General features: G+C 36.0%; 1 protein-coding gene across 9 annotated transcripts in view; it reads right to left on the bottom strand.

The window, feature by feature from the left end:
* LOC108280967 (uncharacterized) overlaps positions 1–21,054 on the bottom strand; it is a 119,360-nt gene extending 98,306 nt beyond the window's left edge. For 4 of the 9 annotated variants that reach the window (XM_053688384.1, XM_053688372.1, XM_053688370.1 and 1 more), the window contains exons 1-7: positions 19,476–21,054; positions 18,223–18,558; positions 15,486–15,728; positions 13,429–13,470; positions 12,491–12,826; positions 7,813–8,055; positions 6,020–6,061 (exon numbers count right to left, since the gene is read on the bottom strand). In XM_053688384.1, the coding sequence (XP_053544359.1) occupies positions 6,020–6,061; positions 7,813–8,055; positions 12,491–12,826; positions 13,429–13,470; positions 15,486–15,728; positions 18,223–18,558; positions 19,476–19,530 (1,297 nt within the window). In that variant the 5' untranslated portion in view covers positions 19,531–21,054. Of the gene's footprint in view, positions 1–967; positions 1,432–1,617; positions 1,732–3,612; positions 3,850–5,168; positions 5,505–6,019; positions 6,062–7,812; positions 8,056–12,490; positions 12,827–13,428; positions 13,471–15,485; positions 15,729–18,222; positions 18,559–19,475 lie in introns of those variants that run through there. The other 5 variants (XM_053688385.1, XM_053688378.1, XM_053688377.1 and 2 more) reach the window with 2 other exon arrangements.
* Between the last annotated feature and the right edge of the window lie 144 nt (positions 21,055–21,198).

Below are 21,198 nucleotides of genomic sequence, written 5' to 3'. Positions count from 1 at the left end.
TTTAAAAAAAAAAACTTTGACATGGCTGACAGAAATGTTTCTGCCCATGTGTTTAGCAGGGGTGCAAACCTCAGGCGTCAATTCTTAAGGTATCATACTTTTTTGGTACAATTGCTGTAGTGTGCTGTGTGATGTGATTAGAGGTTGTGGGGTCCTACCTTCAGTTTTCAGCTGGAGCATATAGCTGATTTTAATATTTTTGTTTGTATCAAAGGTGATTAAAGTGTATGACTCATTCCTCTCTGCACTGGTTATTATAATAGTTTTATCATCTTTATCATCTCGGGGAATATGTTTTTTGTTGGTTAAGTCGTGTTTATTTTATATTTTAAAATAAAAGTAACATACCACTCACTTCCTCTATTCTAGTTATTATATAACTACAGTAGAAGTGTAAATATGTGTTTAGTGGGTCCATTGAGCAAAAATCTTACTAGTTTGTTTATAGAGTTGGATAATAAACAGTCTGATGCTGAGTGAAATGTGTTTCAATCAATGCAGAGACCCATGACTGCTTCACCCCACAACTCTGCCCATGCAAAATAAAATGAACAAATTAATACATTACAAGTATTTAAGTAGTCTCTGTAGTAAGCAAAAGGTAGTCTTACCTTAGGCGACTGCCGTCACCCTTACTTTTCTCCTTGCAAACTCATCCACCAATTGTCTTTAACAAGCTCCAACATGCTGGAATATTATTTATTTGAGTAGAACAATATTTTGGCTATTTATTGGAGCTACAGAGCTTCCCCCAAAACACGTTTTTATGAAAACTGTTTTCATCGGATTTATGTTAATATTATTTAAAAATTGATAGTTGTTTTGGAGTTATTTAGGTTTGGATTAAAACTTTAAGATATATTAAAGGCCATGTGTTGGATGTGTCTATGCTCAATGGTTGCCCCTCTTGATGTTGGCTTTCTTCCTGCCACTGTTCCTCCTTAACTGCACCCTACATTAAATACAGACCAGACAGTACAGCATTTTATTTTGGGAATGATTTAATTTGTTGAATTTAGAACTCAAAAGTTACATCATACATCAAGAACAGTGAGTTTAGGTGTGTCAGTTAAAAAAAAAAAAAAAAGACTTTATTTCAGCATTCACACGTACAGTACATATACCTACATTTACATTTCAAAAACTTTATTAAAATCATTCCCACAAAAGCATTGTTGGCATGTTTGTAACAACTGTATCAAAGCATTGCATTATTTTTAAAATATTAAAAAAGAAAGAATACCAGAAACAACTGAAAATTAGCACTCGGTGCCTCAACGAATCTACAGGAATCTTGAGTCTGATTTATTTGAATTTTTTTGTGGATTGAGGAATTAAATTTATGTTCTCTGTTAGCCATCTGTTATTGATGGTTGCATAGAGGAGATCTGCTTCTTCTGTTCCTAATCCAGGTTTACAGAGCTTCCTGAACTGTGGAAGGAAATGATGCGCAGGTGATCACCGCACTTACATCACCATGGAAGCTTTAGACGTTTAGACATTACATTTTCTAGCTGCTCATGTTCTTCTGTCTTTACATGTTAGCACATACTCATACTTGAATATGGACTTTGGTAATGTGATAATTTTCCAAGCTGTTAAGTATTAAAGTCTTACTCTCAGGTGTCCTCTGTTTCCTGTAGATTCTGGGGTAGATGTACGCTCCCACTAACAGAGACAGCAGGATGATGACTTGAAAGATCCACACAGACAAAAACACCACCATAAAACCTGAGAGGGGGCGAAGCTGAGTGATTCAGGTTGTTAGAGAGAAGGGTTTTTTAAAATTATTTTTGTTGTGTTTTGGTCAGTGAGTAATTTTTACAGCATGGGAATTAGCACATACAGACAAATGAGGGAATCAGAAAACTAGAGGAACTGAAAGACCATTCGGTTACCTACCACCTACCATTCACCTACCATTATTACACTATGTGCAACTGGTCATATTAATCAGATCATCTAGTAAACACAGCACTGACCACCTTGGCTATTCTGAAGATTTAAAAATCTGCATAACACCATGTTATATAGATGTAGAATTATACAAGTAAACAAACACCCTGTCCACTTTAATAGGAACACTTGTATACCTGCACATTCATTCAGATTTATAATCAGCCAATCATGTGGCAGCAGCACATTGCATAAAGTCATGTAGATACAGGTCAAAAACTTAAGTTAATGTTCACATCAAACATCAGAATGGGGAAAAAGTGTGACTTTAACTGTAGCATGGTTGTTGAGTATTTCAGAAACTACTGATCTCCTGGGATTTACACACACACACACACACACACACACACACACACACACACACACACACACACACACACACACACACACAAAACAGTCTCTAGAGTTTACACAGAATGGTATGAACAGCAACAACATCAACAACAAAAACCTCCTGTGAGAGGAGGCTCTGCAGGCTGAAACACCTTGTTGACGAGAGAGATGAGAGGAGAATGAACAGACTGGTCTGAGCTGGCAGGTAGTCTATAGTAAATAAAAAGTCAAGTAAACACTCTACAACCGTGGTGAGCAGAAAAACATCTCAGAATGCATGACACATCAAATCTTGAGGTAGATGGACTACAAAAGCAGAGGACCAAGAACAGGAATCTGAGGTGATCATGGGCACAGACTCACTAAAACTAGACAGATGATGACTGGAAAAAATAGATGATTTTTTACCCTAATCTTTAATTGTCCCGTTTGGGTGAGCCTGTGCCCATGATAGCCTTAGATTCCTGATTTTGGCTGACAGGAGGGGAACCCAATGTGGTCTTCTGCTGCTGTAGCTCATCCACTTCAAGGTTCAATGTTTTTGCAGGTTGAGATACTTTTCTGCTCACCACAGTTGAAAAGAGTGATTATATGAATTAATATACAGCTCAAAACCAATCTGGCCATTCTCCTATTTTTTTTGCATCATGCCGTGTAAACTCAAGAGATTGTTGTGTGTGAAATGTCAGTGAGATTAGGAGTTTATGAAATACTCAAGCAAGCCCTTCTGGTACCAAAAACCAAGTCATGATTAAAGTCACAGAAATTCTGAACATTAACTGAAATTCTTGACCCGTAACTTCCTTGATTTTTTGCATTGCGCTGCTGCCACATGATTGGCTGATAGGATAACTGCATGAATGTGTAGGTGAACAGGTGTTCCTTATAAAGTGGATAGTGAGTGTAAGTAAGAACCATTGTACAGAAGTGTTAGTGACATCATCAGTGGACATGGCAAAAAATACTTTCATTTTATATAACTTTTGGGTTAAAATATGAAAGCTCATGAGTTGAAGATGAAAAGGAAGAAGGGACCCCAATTTTACCTGAAGTAAAACAGGACAGTACAAATTAATTTGAGCTAGCTAGCCAACATGCTATAAAGTGAGTGTGGCTCCTTCAGGATCTATTTCCATTAATGGAGCAAAAATAAAATTTGCCTGTGTATTCATAAATTGCTGCATTGTTTTTTGTTTGTCAAATCATTATATTAAAAAGACAGACTCACCAGCGCATGAGCAGTCACATTAATGCTGATGCTTCATCTTTGTTGCTACTGTTGTTAAATTTATTATTATTAAAAAAAAAAAAAGACAGACTCACCAGAACATGAGTGGAGTTCAATGGATCTGTGGATATGGCTGACGTGATTTTCAACATGGCAGGTAATGTTTACATTACAGTTTTTATCCAGTAGGAGAGTGCTGTTCCCATTCTCTAACCGAGTGGTTATTTCAGAAGTCCAGCTGAAGTAGAGGTTTTCTCCATCAGCAGAACACTGCACCTTCCTGACTCCAAGGAACATGCAACTGTACGATAATTTTACTGAGGACACCTTAGCTGCAGGTTAAAGATAAACACTTCAGGATGAATTACTATGGAGGACCCTAAAAACTAAACACATTATCAACCCAAAAATGCAATAGCAAATCAGGAGCACAGCGACGTTAACTCAAAACAGAAAGAGGAGGTCCTTATCAAACATCACACATTGACTGGAAATGACATGACTATTACAAGGGGGAAAATTGCACTTTTTCAGCCTATCTAGTTAGCTTAGCAAAACCAATTTAATGTGAAGTTATTTATTTTGTTAGAGTGGGGAGTAATTCTTTCTGCTGAATAACCCAGTTTCCTTTAGGCAGCTTTTCAGCGTTCTCATATTAATGCTAAGCAAAGTGAAGCATCATTAGATTCATTTAGACTCATGTTTCATACTCTTACTGTAAACATCCTCCAGCTCTCCATTTTCCACTGTCTCTCAGACTGATGTGTGCTTTAGCTAATCAGTAACATGTTTTAAACTTACAGGCCACAGCTAAGTCTGGCCCAAACTACAGTAATGAGTTATTTCACTGATTTCAACCAATGTCACTGTACAGCAGCCTGTATTTCTCAATCATCACATTTTCTAAAATACTTGTGGGAATTAAGAGCCAACAATTAATTAAAAAGATATTGTAGGTTTAAGATAAGGTCAAAGATAATTCAGTATAGTTTTAAAGGCTTTTTACAGCCATATTAATCTATTAATCTATTAAATCTATTAATAAAAAACTCACCAGAAAAAAAAAAGTTTAACTGTTTTTGTCCACCACATTATGTGAAACTTAACAAAGGCTCTGAAGAGCTACGCCCCCTTCATGCCATTTATGTGTTAAACCACGCTAACTATAGAGGAAAGACATTAAACTAAATTATATTTTTTAAACTGTTTTGATCAAAATTGGCTTTTTATATGTACATTTAAAACGAAAAATCTCAGTTTCTAAATGGCCTGCATTTTTTTTAATGTTGATTATTCTTAGGTTTACGTTAAATTTGACCCTGAAAATCTTTTTATAAGGAAGCATTGTATTTTCTTGATTAAACGATGTACAAATTATTTTCCAACAAACATTTCTTCTTCTTGCTTCTTCACAGTCAAAGAAAGATTAAAATTCTAACAAAATCAAACATCAAAAGCCCTTTTTTGTGCTTTGTTATGTATGTATACATTACTGCATATATCATTAGATGAAGCCTCTTTCATAAATAAATGTAACTTTTATAAATGGAAATAGTAAAATAGTTTGAGAGGGACTCTAGAATAAATTAATATTTATGAAATAACTTGCATAATTTGTAGTGTGCTGTGTGAGGTGATTGTGTGGTCCTACCTTCAGTGTTCAGCTGGAGAGTATAAATGCCTTTATTATTTCCGTTTGCATCAAAGGTTTCTAAAGTGTATGTTCCAGAGTCGCTGCTCTCTGCACTGGTTAGTATCATAGTTTTATTATCTTTAATAAACTGCCATCTTGGGAGATTTGGTTTTGGTGGGTTACGTTTAGTTTTTCTATATTTTAAAATTGAACGAGTGGTAGATGTCTTGTCTGTGATCTTTAGTTCAAACACATCCTCCAGGGGAATTTGCAGGTGCAGTCGTTGTCCCAGAGCTACATAACACTGACTACTCTCATTAAATCTACAGACAACAGGATCCTGAAACAGCAAACCTGCAGAAGAAGAAATATAAGATCATGGTCTCATTATTCTAACACACTGAAATACACCCCGGATCTACTTAAATGACACTTTTATAACAGGAGAGCTGGATTCGGTATTCTGCTACAGTTTTTACTAAAGAACTGAACATGGAAATAAGTGTACATATTTGGTAATAATTACAAAGAAGTGTATTTATCTTCTCCAAATTGATTATTTGTCTTTTTGTTGGATTTTATACTAAAAATGGCATTTTACAAATCATAACAGCACATGCTGTTTCCTCTGAAGATTCTGTTCATGGTGAAATGAATATTTTAATTCCAACATCAATTACTTTTGGTATGATAAGTAAACCACACGTGAGTACATAGTGTCTGCTATATTTTTACTGCTCGGTTTAATTGTTTTAGAAGCACTGCCATTTTTCATGGCTTTTGGTCAGTACATAATCGCCAGTCTCAGGGAAAAACATAGTACATGCAGACATAAGAACATAAGAAAATTAAGGAACTGTGAGACTTACCATCATTAGAAGTTGTGGAGCTGATTACTGCAGTAGTAGGTTCTGAAGAATAAAACAAAATATATACTTGACCAGGAACATGCAGAGAGTTCCTCAGGGGCTCAAATGAAAAAAGGGCTACCAAAAATTAAATAGTTAAATTAGCTCACCAAGAGCTAATTTAACCACTTTGCTACTTCAACTAGTTTACTTTACTAACTTTAATTTAACTACATATTTTTATCACTCTGGTAGACATTGTAAACAGAATGTGTATGGTCACAATTATGAATATGAGATTGACAATACTAATATAATCTAATGGTATTTTATTTTTACATTCACAGAAATAATTACAACAAAACGACAAGTTTTATTGGAGAGATGAATCCAAAGAATTTTAAAAGAAAATTTAAATATTATGAAATAAAAATATTTTTTTTTAAAAACCTACAGTATTACCATCCACAATTATAGTGACACACCCACTGTATGTCTCTTACTGTAAAAGTCAGTAAAACTATTAAGTTCACAATTAAATTTACATTTGGCAACAGGCCTTTATTTCCGTAAAACCACAGCATTGCTTGCTGAATTAGCTTTTTAGCCTTAAAGCTCGTAATTTATTCCTTCTAAATTTCATTTAAAAACATAAATTGACATTTAAATGATCGTTTGTCATAATTATTTCATATCACTTAGGCTACAGGATTAAATGTGCAATATTAGTTAACAAGGGGTAAGTTACTCTATGTATATAGTATAACTATATTCGGGATGTTAAAAAGTGGGTCCATTATTATTCTGTGCTGCGACTCTGCTTTCAGTTTTTTTTTTTTTTTTTTTTTTTTTGTAGTGTCCGTTAAATGTTCTCCAACTGAACTAAATGGTTTTATTTATATAAAAAAGCTAAAGGACAGTGGGTGCGGTGCCACAGGGGGCAAGGGCAATTGGTGTATGGCTGAACAGAATACCGTGTAACACAGAATCTCACTCTTTGTAAACATATTATGCCTTTTTTGCAACTATCTATCTCATATTAGCTCACCATTTTTACAAATGTTGATAAGGAAGCTGTCCCTTTTGCAGCCTCCTTCACATTTTCTTTAATTTTCAGCTGTCTCTATCTGTTTGGCATCATGCCTTTACTGACTATATAACATGTATATAATATAACAAGGTTACTTGCATGTCTGGAACTGTAGCGAACTTGAGTAGCTAGTACATACCAACACATTCCCTCTCAATCATTTTGAAAACTACTGACAATAAGCATTAAAATGCTGCTAATATGGAAAAGGTTAGCAGAAGAGCTAGTGGTTTCAGCATACCTGTCTGTCTGTTGAAGTGAGACGCATCACTATAGTGTCGACAACGAGAATATCTGACTGCAGACTCAAGTTGGACAAATAAATAGGAAACTTCTCTGACTTTCTTTTATTAATTTACTTCTGTTTTGTGTACTCTCTCATGTTAATTTGAATTCAAATACTTTTTACATAATATAATTGTTTATTAATTACTGTTGAGAGGGGTATTTTTAAATAATTTAGAAAAAGGGCAGGGGCTCGAGCCCCCAGAGATTTTTTTTAAGTACCACTGTACTTGAGACCATATTTGAACTTGAGTGATGTAGCTGAGGTTGAGGAACTATCGACACCAGAATTGATACATCATGCTGACACTGCATGATGCATCATTTCTACCTCTAGCCATTTCTAATCTGTTTGGGGACTGAGCTTAACTTTTTCATTCTTAGTAAATATTCTCCGTATATTTGGCTGTATTTGCCAAGAAGAATGAGATAGACTCACCAGGACATGGGTGGAGTTCAGTGGTATTGTGGTCACGGCTGACGTGATTTTCTACATGGCAGGTGACATTTCCATGATGGTCTTTATTCAGTACGACAGTGCTGCTCCCGTTCTCCAGTTGAGGGAATGTGTTTAAATCAGAAGTCCAGTTGAAGCGGAGGTTGTCTCCATCAGCAGAACAGTAAACTTTCATGACTCCAGGGGACAAGCAGCTGTACCACATATTCACTGAGGACACCTCAGCTGCAGATTAGAGATAAACACCTCAGGATGAATTACTACAGAGGCCTATAAATACTAAACACATTATCAAACCAAAAATGCAGCAGCAAATCAGACACACAGCAACATTAATAATGATAATAATGTGTGTGTATGTGTCCTTTCCTTAATTAAAAGGATATTACCCAAAATGTTGATTATTCTTAGGATTATTATAGATTTTACCTTGAAAAATGGCATGAAATAATTTTTTATAACAAGCCATGGCATTTTTTTTTTTGATTAAACAAGAAATAAATTATATTCCAACAAACATTTCTGTTAAATCTTTCTCAAGAGGTTCTTCACAGTTGAATAAAGATTTAAATTCAAACAATATCAAAAGTCTAGATTTGTGTATGTACATGAAATGTATGAACGTTGCTGCATATTTAAGTAGATTCAGCTTAATTTCCATAAATAAAAACTTGAGAGAGACTACACAGTGGTGCTCAAAAGTTTGTGAACTCTTTAGAATTTTCTATATAACTGCATAAATATTGTAAGGTATCCATAGCTGGAGGCATTTTAGAATCCATGTACAGAGTGTCTTTATTGTAGAAGACAATCAAAAAGCAATCCAAGGTGTCAGGCAAGGTCACAGTCAAAGTCTAGGCAAGATTTCAAACACAGTGAGGCAGAAAAATAGCAAACAAATCCAAATGATAGACAAAAAAAGGGACATTCCAATAATTCCAATAAACAGACAAAAGGTTGATGCACAAAAAAAAAACAATGGCAATGGTAAGGCAGATATCACTGACAATACTTCACAATGTGTTGCATGAAGCACATGGCTTATAAAAGGTACAAACAGGAAGTGCAGCTAAAACTCAAGTGACGGCTCGCTCTAATAGATGGAGGAACTGTTCATGGATTGAGGTGTTACAAATATGACCTGAAAGATTAGATTTTCATACAAGTCCTAATATATGATGAAGAGAACCTAATTAAACAAAAATAATTATACTTGGACATTTATTTATTGAGGAAAAAAAACAACAATATTACATATCTGTGAATGGAAAAACTATGTGAACCTCTCGGATCAGCAGTTTAAATTCAATGTGAGATAAGAGTCAGGTGTTTTCAATCAGTGGGATGACAATCAGGTATGAGTGAGCACCCTGTTTTATTTAAAGAACAGGGATCGATCAAAGTCTCATCTTCACAACATGTTTGTGGTAGTGGATCATGGCATGAACAAAGGCGATTTCGGACCTCAGAAAAAGAGTTGTTGATGCTCATCAGGCTAGAAAAGGTTACAAAACCATCTCTAAAGAGTTTGTACATCAATCCAAAATCAGACAGATTGTGTACAAATGGAGGAAATTCAAGACCATTGTTACCCTCCCCAGGATTGGTCAACCTACAAAGATCACTCCAAGAGCAAGATGTGTAATAGTCCACAAGGTTACAAAGAAACCAGGGTTACTTCTAAGCAAATAAAGGCCTCTCTCACATTGGCTAATGTTAATGTTCATGAGTCCACCATCAGGAAAACACTGAAAAGCAATGGTGTGCATGGCAGGGTTGCAAAAAGAACATTGCTGCCTGACTGAAGTTTGCTAAAGATCACATGCACAAACCAGAAGGCTGTTGGAAAATGTTTTGTGGATGAATGAGACCAAAATAAAATTATTGGTTTCAATGAGCTGGGCTATGTTTGGAGAATGGAAAACACTGCATTCCAGCATAAGAACCTTATTCCATCTGTGAAACATGGTGGTGGTAGTCTCATGGTTTGATACTGATTTGCAGCATCTGGGCCTGGATGGCTTGCCATCGTTGATAGAACAATTTATTCTGAATTATACCAGCAATTTCTACAGGAAAATGTCAGGACATCTGTCCATGAACTGAATCTCAAGAGAAAGTGGGTCATGCACCAAGACAGTAACCCTAAGCACACAAATCGTTCTACCAAAGCATGGTTAAAGAATAAAGTTAAATGTTTTGAATGGTCAAGTCAAAGTCCTGACCATAATTCAATAGAAATGTTGTGGAAGAACCTGAAGAAATCAGTTCATTGAGGAAATGCACCAACATTGCTGAGTCAAAGCTGTTCTGTACTGAGGAATGAGCAAAAATTCTTCCAAGCTGATGTGCAGGTCTGATCAACAGTTACCGTAAATGTTTAGTTGCAGTTATTGCTGCACAAGGGGTTCACCCCAAATACTGAAAGCAAAGGTTCACATACTTTTGCCATTCACAGATATGTAATATTGGATCATTTTCCTCAATATATAAATGACCATGTATAATATTTTTGTCTCATTTGTTTAATTGTGTTCTCTTCATCTACGTTTAGGACTTTTGTGAAAATCTGATGATGTTTTAGGTCACATACAGTATCTCACAAAAGTGAGTACACCCCTCACATTTTTGTAAATATTTGATTGTATCTTTTCAAGTGACAACACTGAAGAAATGACACTTTGATACAATGTAGTGAGTGTACAGCTTGTATAACAGTGTAAATTTGCTGTCCCCTCAAAATAACTCAACACACAGCCATTAACATCTAAACCGCTGACAACAAAAGTGAGTACATCCCTAAGTGAAAATGTCCAAATTGGGCCCAAAGTGTCAATATTTTGTGTGTTTACCATTATTTTCCAGCACTGCCTTAACCCTCTTGTGCATGGAGTTCACCAGAGCTTCACAGGTTGCCACTGGAGTCCTCTATCCCTCCTCCATGACGACATCATGGAGCTGGTGGATGTTTGAGACCTTGTGCTCCTCCACCTTCCATTTGAGGATGCCCCACAGATGCTCAATAGGATTCAGGTCTGGAGACATGCTTGGCCAGTCCATCACCTTCACCCTCAGCTTCTTTAGCAAGGCAGTATTCGTCTTGGAGGTGTGTTTGGGGTCGTTATCATGCTGGAATACTGCATACTGATCATGCTTTGCTTCACTATGTCACAGTACATGTTGGCATTCATGAAGGTGAAGGTGATGGACTGGCCCAGAATGTCTCCAGACCTAAATGCTATTGAGCATCTGTGGGGCATCCTCAAACGGAAGGTAGAGGAGCACAAGGTCTCTAACATCCACCAGCTCCGTGATGTTGTAATGGAGTAGTGGAAGAGGACTCCAGTGGCATCCTGTGAAAATTTGGTAAACTCTATACCCTAGAGGATTAAGGCAGTGCTGGAAAATAATGGTGGCCACACAAAATATTGACACTTTGGGCCCAATTTGGACATTTTCACTTAGGGATGTACTTACTTTTGTTGCCAGCGGTTTAGACGTTAATGGCTGTGTGTTGAGTTATTTTGAGGGGACAGTAAACTTACACTGTTATACAAGCTGTACACTCACTACTTTACATTGTAGCAAAGTGTCATTTCTTCAGTGTTGTCACATGAAAAGATATAATCAAATATTTACAAAAATGTGAGGGCTGTACTCACTTTTGTGAGATACTGTATATGCATGTCACGTATATTACGTAATGGAGGTTAGGACGGATGCAAGTGCAGTTAAAGACTTTTATTAGAGAGAGGCAATCAGACAAATCCAAATTGGTAATCAAAAGCGTGGTCAAAAAATATGCAGAAGGTCAGGTGATTGGCAAACGGGCATAAACTAGGCAAGGCAAAACATAAATCGAGAAACTAGACGCAAGATCAAAAACCATGAAACGAAACATGAACAAAGGCTTGGCACGGTGAATACACTCAATACCACACAAAGTGCAAAGAGACACGAGGGGTTTAAATGACAAAAGTAATCAGGGGTGAAACACAAGACAGCTGAAAACAATGATGCCACATACGGGAAACAACCAATGACAATACAGAGGCGAAGACAGGAGATAAACCATAACAAAAGCACGTATCCAAAGTAAACAAAGTCAATGTCACTGAAGAACCAAAAGCATGCCTTCACTAAGAGCTTCGGGCATCGGGCACGCGCTTTGAGCTCAGACTCCGAGCGCACTTCAAGTTTCCGAGCACCTTGCAACACTGCAGCGCTACCTCGAGGGGAAATCATGATGTGCAGATATATAGAACATTCTAAAGGGTTCACAAACTTTCAAGCACCACTGTAGTGTGGAATGAAGGTTTATATTTAATAACTGTACAAAATAACTTATTATAGTGTGCTGTGTGATGTGATCAGAGTTTGTGTGGTCCTACTTTCTTCTTCTTGCTTCGTCACAGTCAAATAAAGCTTAAACTTCTAACAAAATCAAACATCAAAAGTCCTTTTTTGTGCTTTGTTAAATATGTACACATTACTGCATATTTCATTAGATGAAGCCTCATTTTCATAAATAAATGTAACTTTTATAAATGGAAATAGTAAAATAGTTTGAGAGGGACTCTAGAATAAACTAATATTTATGAAATAACTTGTATATTTTGTAGTGTATTGTGTTAAGTGATTAGAGGTTGTGTGGTCCTACCTTCAATGTACAGCTGGAGACTATAAATGCCTTTATTATTCCCGTTTGCATCAAAGGTGTCTAAAGTGTATGTTCCAGAGTCGTTCCTCTCTGCACTGGTTAGTATCATAGTTTTATTATCTTTAACAAACTGCCATCTTGGGTGATTTGGTTTTGGTGGGTTACTTTGGGTTTTTCTATATTTTAAAATTAAATGAGTGGTAGATGTCTTGTCTGTGATCTTTAGTTCAATCCCATCCTCCAGGGGAATTTGCAGGTGCAGTCGTTGTCCCAGAGCTACATAACACTGACTACTCTCATTAAATCTACAGACAACAGGATCCTGAAACAGCAAACCTGCAGAAGAAGAAATATAAGATCATGGTCTCATTATTCTAACACACTGAAATACACCCCGGATCTACTTAAATGACACTTTTATAACAGGAGAGCTGGATTCAGTATTCTGGTACAGTTTTCAGTAAAGAACTGAACATGGAAATAAGTGTACATATTTGGTAATAATTACAAAGAAGTGTATTTATCTTCTCCAAATTGATTATTTGTCTTTTTGTTGGATTTTATACTAAAAATGGCATTTTACAAATAATAACAGCACATGCTGTTTCCTCTGAAGATTCTGTTCATGGTGAAATGAATGTGTTAATTCCAACATCAATTAAATGCAAAGCATGGCATCTAGCACCAAATTCACTAAGTTGGCTACACTGTTGAACTGCTTCACAGCTTGTGTTTTGTTACCTTTTTCAAGTTGGTATGATAAGCAAAACACACGTGAGTACATAGTGTCTGCTATATTTTTACTGCTCGGTTTAATTGTTTTAGAAGCACTGCCATTTTTCATGGCTTTTGGTCAGTACATAATCGCCAGTCTCAGGGAAAAACATAGTACATGCAGACATAAGAACATAAGAAAATTAAGGAACTGTGAGACTTACCATCATTAGAAGTTGTGGAGCTGATTACTGCAGTAGTAGGTTCTGAAGAATAAAACAAAATATATACTTGACCAGGAACATGCAGAGAGTTCCTCAGGGGCTCAAATGAAAAAAGGGCTACCAAAAATTAAATAGTTAAATTAGCTCACCAAGAGCTAATTTAACCACTTTGCTACTTCAACTAGTTTACTTTACTAACTTTAATTTAACTACATATTTTTATCACTCTGGTAGACATTGTAAACAGAATGTGTATGGTCACAATTATGAATATGAGATTGACAATACTAATATAATCTAATGGTATTTTATTTTTACATTCACAGAAATAATTACAACAAAACGACAAGTTTTATTGGAGAGATGAATCCAAAGAATTTTAAAAGAAAATTTAAATATTATGAAATAAAAATATTTTTTTTAAAAAACCTACAGTATTACCATCCACAATTATAGTGACACACCCACTGTATGTCTCTTACTGTAAAAGTCAGTAAAACTATTAAGTTCACAATTAAATTTACATTTGGCAACAGGCCTTTATTTCCATAAAACCACAGCACTGCTTGCTGAATTAGCTTTTTAGCCTTAAAGCTCGTAATTTATTCTTTCTAAATTTCATTTAAAAACATAAATTGACATTTAAATGATCTTTTGTCATAATTATTTCATATCACTTAGGCTACAGGATTAAATGTGCAATATTAGTTAACAAGGGGTAAGTTACTCTATGTATATAGTATAACTATATTTGAGATGTTAAAAAGTGGGTCCATTATTATTCTGTGCTGCGACTCTGCTTTCAGTTTTTTTTTTTATTGTAGTGTCCGTTAAATGTTCTCCAACTGAACTAAATGGTTTTATTTATATAAAAAAAGCTAAAGGACAGTGGGTGCGGTGCCACAGGGGGCAAGGGCAATCGGTGTATGACTCAACAGAATACCGTGTAACACAGAATCTCACTCTTTGTAAACATATTATGCCTTTTTTGCAACTATCTGTCTCATATTAGCTCACCTTTTTTTTTTTTTTTTTTTTTACAAATGTTGATAAGGAAGCTGTCCCTTTTGCAGCCTCCTTCACATTTTCTTTAATTTTCAGCTGTCTCTACCTGTTTCGCATCGTGCCTTTACTGACTATATAACGTATATAATATAACAAGGTTACTTGCATGTCTGGAACTGTAGCGAACTTGAGTAGCTAGTACATACCAACACATTCCCTCTCAATCAGTTTGAAAACTACTGACAATAAGCATATAAAATGCTGCTAATATGGAAAAGGTTAGCAGAAGAGCTAGTGGTTTCAGCATACCTGTCTGTCTGTTGAAGTGAGACGCATCACTATAGTGTCGACAACGAGAATATCTGACTGCAGACTCAAGTTGGACAAATAAATAGGAAACTTCTCTGACTTTCTTTTGCTAATTTGCTTCTGTTTTGTGTACGCTCTCATGTTAATTTGAATTCAACCACGTTTTAAATAATATAATTGTTTATTAATTAATGTTGAGAGGGGCACTTTTGAATCATTCAGAAAAAGGGCAGGGGCTCGAGCCCCGAGAGACCCCCCCTTCTGCATGTCCCTGCACTTGATGTGTTTTTTGCACTGCATAATATCTGGTTATATGGAAATAAGAGTCATTATATAAGTAGGTGTGTCCTAGCTTTTGAACTGTGCTGTATTTATTTTATTCATTTCTTTTTAAGGCTGTCCCTCCTTCTTCTAATGCATAGGGGTGTAAGTTAATATGAATATTATTTATGATTATTCATTATTCATGATATCCTCTTTCTCTGATTGACAAATATGTCAATTTTTTTACCACATACTATACTCTAGTCCCATCTGTAGTTGAGACCAAATATGAACTTGAGTGATGTAGCTGAGGTTGAGGAACTATCAGCACCAGAATTGATACATCATGCTGACACTGCTACCATTTCTACCTCTGGCCATTTCTTATGTGTTTTGGGACTGAGCTTAACTTTTTCATTCTTAGTAAATATTCCCCAGATATTTGGCTGTATTTGCCAAGAAGAATGAGATAGACTCACCAGGACATGGGTGGAGTTCAGTGGTATTGTGGTCACGGCTGACATGATTTTCTACATGGCAGGTGACATTTCCATGATGGTCTTTATTCAGTACGACAGTGCTGCTCCCGTCCTCCAGTTGAGGGAATGTGTTTAAATCAGAAGTCCAGTTGAAGCGGAAGTTGTCTCCATCAGCAGAACAGTACACTTTCATGACTCCAGGGAGCAAGCAGCTGTACCACATATTTACTGAGGACACCTCAGCTGCAGATTAGAGATAAACACCTCAGGATGAATTACTATAGAGGCCTATAAGTACTAAACACATTATCAAAGCAAAAATGCAGCAGAAAATCAGAAGAATAGAACATTGATAATGCTAATTTATAATGTGTTTGTGTGTCATTTCCTTAATTAAAAGAATATTTGGATTTTCCCAAAACGTTGATTATTCTTGGGATTATTATAGACTTTACCCTGAAAAATGGCATGAAATATTTTCTATAACAAACCATGTTATTTTTTGATTACACAAGAAATAAATTATAGTCCAACAAGCATTCCTGTAAAATATTTATCTTGAGAGGTTCTTCACAGTTAAATAAAGATTTAAATTCTAACAATAACAAATACCTAGATTTTTGTATGTAGATGAAAATATGAAAATGTTTGCATATCTAAGTAGATTAAGACTCATTTGCATAATAAAAACTTGAGAGAGACTATACAGTGGTTCTCCAAGTTTGTGAACCCTTTAGAATTTTCTATATAACTGCATAAATATTGTAATGTATCCATAGCTGGAGGCATTTTAGAATCCATGTACAGAGTGTCTTTATTGTAGAAGACAATCAAAAAGCAATTCAAGGTGTCAAGCAAAGTCACAATCAAAGTCCAGGCAAGGTTTCAAACACAGAGGCAAAAAATAGCAAACAAATCCAAATGATAGACAAAAAAGGGAAATTAGAAATAAAAGGCCAAAGGTCAATGAACAAAAAAAAAAAACAATGGCAATGGTAAGGCAGATATCCCTGACAATACTCCACAATGTGTTGCATGAAGCACATGGCTTACAAACGTACAAACAGGAAGTGCAGCTAAAACTCAAGTGACGGCTTGCTCTGGTAGAGGGACAAACTGTTCATGGACTGAGGTGTTACAAATATGACCTAACACACTAGATTTTCATACAAGTTCTGAAAGATGATGAAGAGAACCCAATTAAACAAATGAGACAAAAATATTATACTTGGACATTTATTTATTGAGGAAAATTATCCAATATTACATATCTGTGAGTGGTAATACTACGTGAAACTCTAGGATTAGCAGTTTAATTTGAAGGTGAAATTAGAGTCAGGTGTTTTCAACCAGTTTTATGACAATCAGGTGTGAGTGAGCACCCTGTTTCATTTCAAGAACAGGGATCTGTCAAAGTCTCATCTTCACAACATGTTTGTGGAAGTGGATCATGGCATGAACAGCGGAGATGTCTGAGGACCACAGAAAAAGAGTTGTTGATGCTCATCAGGCTAGAAAAGGTTACAAAACCGTCTCTAAAGAGTTTGGACACCAAACCACAATCAGACAGATTGTGTACATATGGAGGAAATTCAAGACCATTGTTAATCTCCCCAGGATTGGTCAACCTACAAAGATCACTCCAAGAGCAAGACGTGTAATAGTCCACAAGGTTACAGAGGAACCAGGGTTACTTCTAAGCAAATAAAGGCCTCTCTCACATTGGCTAATGTTAATTTTCATGAGTCTACCACCAGGAGAACACTGAAAAGCAATGGTGTGCATGGCAGGGTTGCAAAAAGAACATTTCTGCCTGTCTGAAGTTTGCTAAAGATCACATGGACAAGCCAGAAGGCTGTTGGAAAATGTTTTGTGGATGAATGAGACCAAAAGAGAATCCTTGGTTTCAATGAGCTGGGCTATGTTTGGAGAAAGGAAAACACTGTGTTCCAGCATAAGAACCTTATCCCATCTGTGAAACATGGTGGTGGTAGTCTCATGGTTTGCTTCTGATTTACTGCATTTGGGACTGGAAGGTTGCCCTTCATTGATGGAACAATGTATTCTGAATTATACCAGCAATTTCTACAGGAAAATGTCAGGACATCTGTCCATGAACTGAATCTCAAGAGAAAGTGGTTCATGCAGCAAGACAATAACCATAAGCACACAAATCGTTCTACCAAAGAATGGTTAAAGTAAAAGTTAATGTTTTTGAATGGTCAAGTCAAAGTCCTGACCATAATTCAATAGAAATATTGTGGAAGGACCTGAAGCAATCAGTTAATTATGGAAACACATCAACATCGCAGAGTCAAAGCTGTTCTGTACTGAGGAATTGGCTAAAATTCCTCCAAGCTGATGTGAAGGACTGATCAACAGTTACCGGAAACATTTACTTGCAGATATTGCTGCACAAGGGGTTCACACCAGATACTAAAAGCAAAGATTCACATACTTTTGCCACCCACAGATATGTAATATTGGATCATTTTCCTCAATAAATAAATGACCAAGTATATTGTTTTTGTCTCATTTGTTTAATTGGGTTCTCTTCTTTTACTTTTTGATTTTTTGTGAAAATCTGATGATGTTTTATGACATATTTATGCAGATCTATAGAACATTCTAAAGGGTTTGCAAACTTTCAAACACTATTGTAGTGTGGAATGTTTATATTTAATAAACGTATAAAATAACTTCTTGTATGATGTGATTAGAGGTTGTGTGGTCCTACCTGCAATGTTCACCTGGAAAGTATAACTGCCTTTAGTATTCCTGTTTGCATCATAAATATCTAAAGTGTATGTTCCAGAGTCGTTCCTCTCTGCACTGGTTAGTATCATAGTTTTATTATCTTTAACAAACTGCCATCTTGGGAGATTTGGTTTTGGTGGGTTACTTTGGGTTTTTCTATATTTTAAAATGAAACGAGTGGTAGATGTCTTGTCTGTGATCTTTAGTTCAAACCTATCCTCCAGGGGCATTTGCAGGTGCAGTCGTTGTCCCAGAGCTATATAACACTGACTACTCTCATTAAATCTACAGACAACAGGATCCTGAAACAGCAAACCTGCAGAAGAAGAAATATAAGATCATGGTCTCATTATTCTAACACACTGAAATACACCCCGGAAACAGCAAAGCTGCAAAGGGAGAAAAAAAATAGGAACATTCTTAATATTATTACACACTGATATTATTACACACCCCTTTATCCTCTAATAAATGACACTCCATTATTATAGGAGAGCTTGATTTTGTGTACTGAGACTGTGCTACAGTCTTTAATAAAGAAAAGAAAATGGAAATAAGTGCACATATTTGGTGCAAATCACAAAGAGGCAATTTAAAAAGGTGTTTTCTTGATTAAAAGATAGATAAATGATATTTCAACAACCTGTTGTGTAAGTCTTTTTCTGAAAAAAGTATTTTTTTGTTCACCAACCATCATCCAAAGACTAGATTAATAATTATATATGAATTATATATATGACAGATAAATAAACGTAAATTTAAAATCCAACAAAAATACATATTTCCTATAGTGTATTGTGATCACTGATGAGATATTTTTGTCAGATCGCCCATCCCTAAATTGCACTGTTAAAACTGCACTTTCTTTAGACTCCTTTTAAAGCTACATGTTAACACTGATGATGGAAAAGAAAAGTCTGCACAGGGTTAAGCAGTAGGCCAGTTCTGCATATCAACATGTCATTGTTTAATACATATTAGACCATTTATTGCCAGTGGAAGTCGTATTTTCCTCGGATATTATGGTTTTTTTTCTAAAACATTATTTTATAGATGAAATTTTTGTACTTTTGAAGTGCAGGAAGTGTTCATTAAAAGACGACTGATTTACTGATATCTGGTCTCACTTGTTTAACCTACATTTATTCTATTTGTCATTCCATAAAGCATAAACTGTACAACTGTACATGTAACAAATAAATGAATTGTGCATTTTGAGAGGATAAAACCTACCCATGGCAGCTTTTGTGAAAATCAGCAGGATTCCAAAGATGACCTGTATTCTCATTTTGTCCAGAGAACAGTCCTCTCTGTACTTGTTAGAGATCTTAGTCGTGAGTGATGAGAAACTACAATAGCAAGATGAATCTCCTTTTACAGTTCTAATTATGCTTTACTGAGAAGTAGAGGAAGTTCCAAAGTTACTGTTATAACCGCTCACTTCCTGTATTCTAAGTTACTGGATAGAAAGAAAGAATGAAAGAAAGAAAGAGGGTGTTTAGCCGGTCTATTAAAGAAAAGTCTTGCTAGTTTATCCATAGAGCTGATCAATAAACAGCTCTCTGTTGCTGAGTGAAATGTGTTTCTTTATCAACGTAAAATATTTAAATTTATACTGCCTAGTTTCCTTGAATTGTAAGTGAGAACTCATTGCTTGTGCATTCAGCACTCCTGTGGTATGGTGGTGGTGATGGTGTGGTATGGTATGGACGAAATATTTTTCTCACAAATACGTTCATGGTCTATAAATATCACACAACAACCAAGTCATTTTGATCTCATCACAGTCACGAAAGCTGGACCGTGGTATAGGACCATGGTGTCTGATGCATGTTCAAAACAATGTTACTGTGAATGAAAACTTTTCATCACATATATATTATTACTAGATATATTAGAGATGCACCGATGTATTGGCCAATACCGATTATCTAAGAGGCTATTTTTCCCGCTATTTTTGTCTGGATGCTTTTTTAATGTGCGAAATAGAGGACATGTCCAGGGAAAAGAGGACGTACAGTATGGTCACCCTACCTTAGGCATAACACAAACTCCATCATTAAATAAACATCAATGATGAGACAGCCTACAGGGAGAAGGTGGAACTGCTAGTGACCTAGAAACAACCTGTGCACCAACATCAGCAAGACCCAGGAGCAGATCGTTGACTTCAGGAAACTGAGTGTGACCCACAGACCCATCTCCATTAATGGAACTGCTGTAGAGTCAACAGCTTCAAGTCTTAACACAAGACTTCTGTTGAGTCCTCCACACCTCGCCCCTCATCAAGAAGGCCCATCACCATCAACATTCTGAGGAAGATCAATCTACATCCTTGGAGAAGTGGGTGGTCAGAAGTGCTCAGAGCATCATTGAAACAGCTATCAGCCTATCATGAAGGACAAATATGACAGAAGATGTGTCATCACCAGCGTCTGAAGCTTTTAGTTCCTTTGCCCATTGTTTAGTGTCATCTGGTTTCTGGTATTTGTGGGTTGTCTCCATCAGCAAAACAGTACACTTTTCTGATTTCAGGGAACAAGCAGCAGTACCACACTTTCACTGAGGACACCACAGCTGCCAATTATTAACACATCAACAGAAATGGGAGGTCCTTATTGAACAACATATGCCCATTGCTGATTGGACATGGAACATGGCTATCACAAGAACTTCAGGCAGCTTTTCAGCACTCTCATACTCATTACTGCCATGCAAAAGTTGCCAGCAAATCTTAAATATCATTGTATAAATGCCGTTGATAAATAAACATGAATAATAGAGTCAGTAGAGGCATTCTGGGAATTAAGAACAAACAATTTATGCATAGGTATTTTTTCTGTAAAAATTCAGTACAGTTTTAAAACCTTAAACTATGCCATTAACTCATCTAGATTGGTTCAACAAAAAAAGAGGAACAATTTATTTAACCAAGTTATGAAAAGTGTGTCAGCAA

Source organism: Ictalurus punctatus, chromosome 2, assembly GCF_001660625.3.
Source record: "Ictalurus punctatus breed USDA103 chromosome 2, Coco_2.0, whole genome shotgun sequence".
NCBI classification, from domain to species: Eukaryota; Metazoa; Chordata; class Actinopteri; order Siluriformes; family Ictaluridae; genus Ictalurus; species Ictalurus punctatus.
Note: the sequence above shows the minus strand (reverse complement) of the source record. Positions and strands in the feature narration are given on the sequence as shown.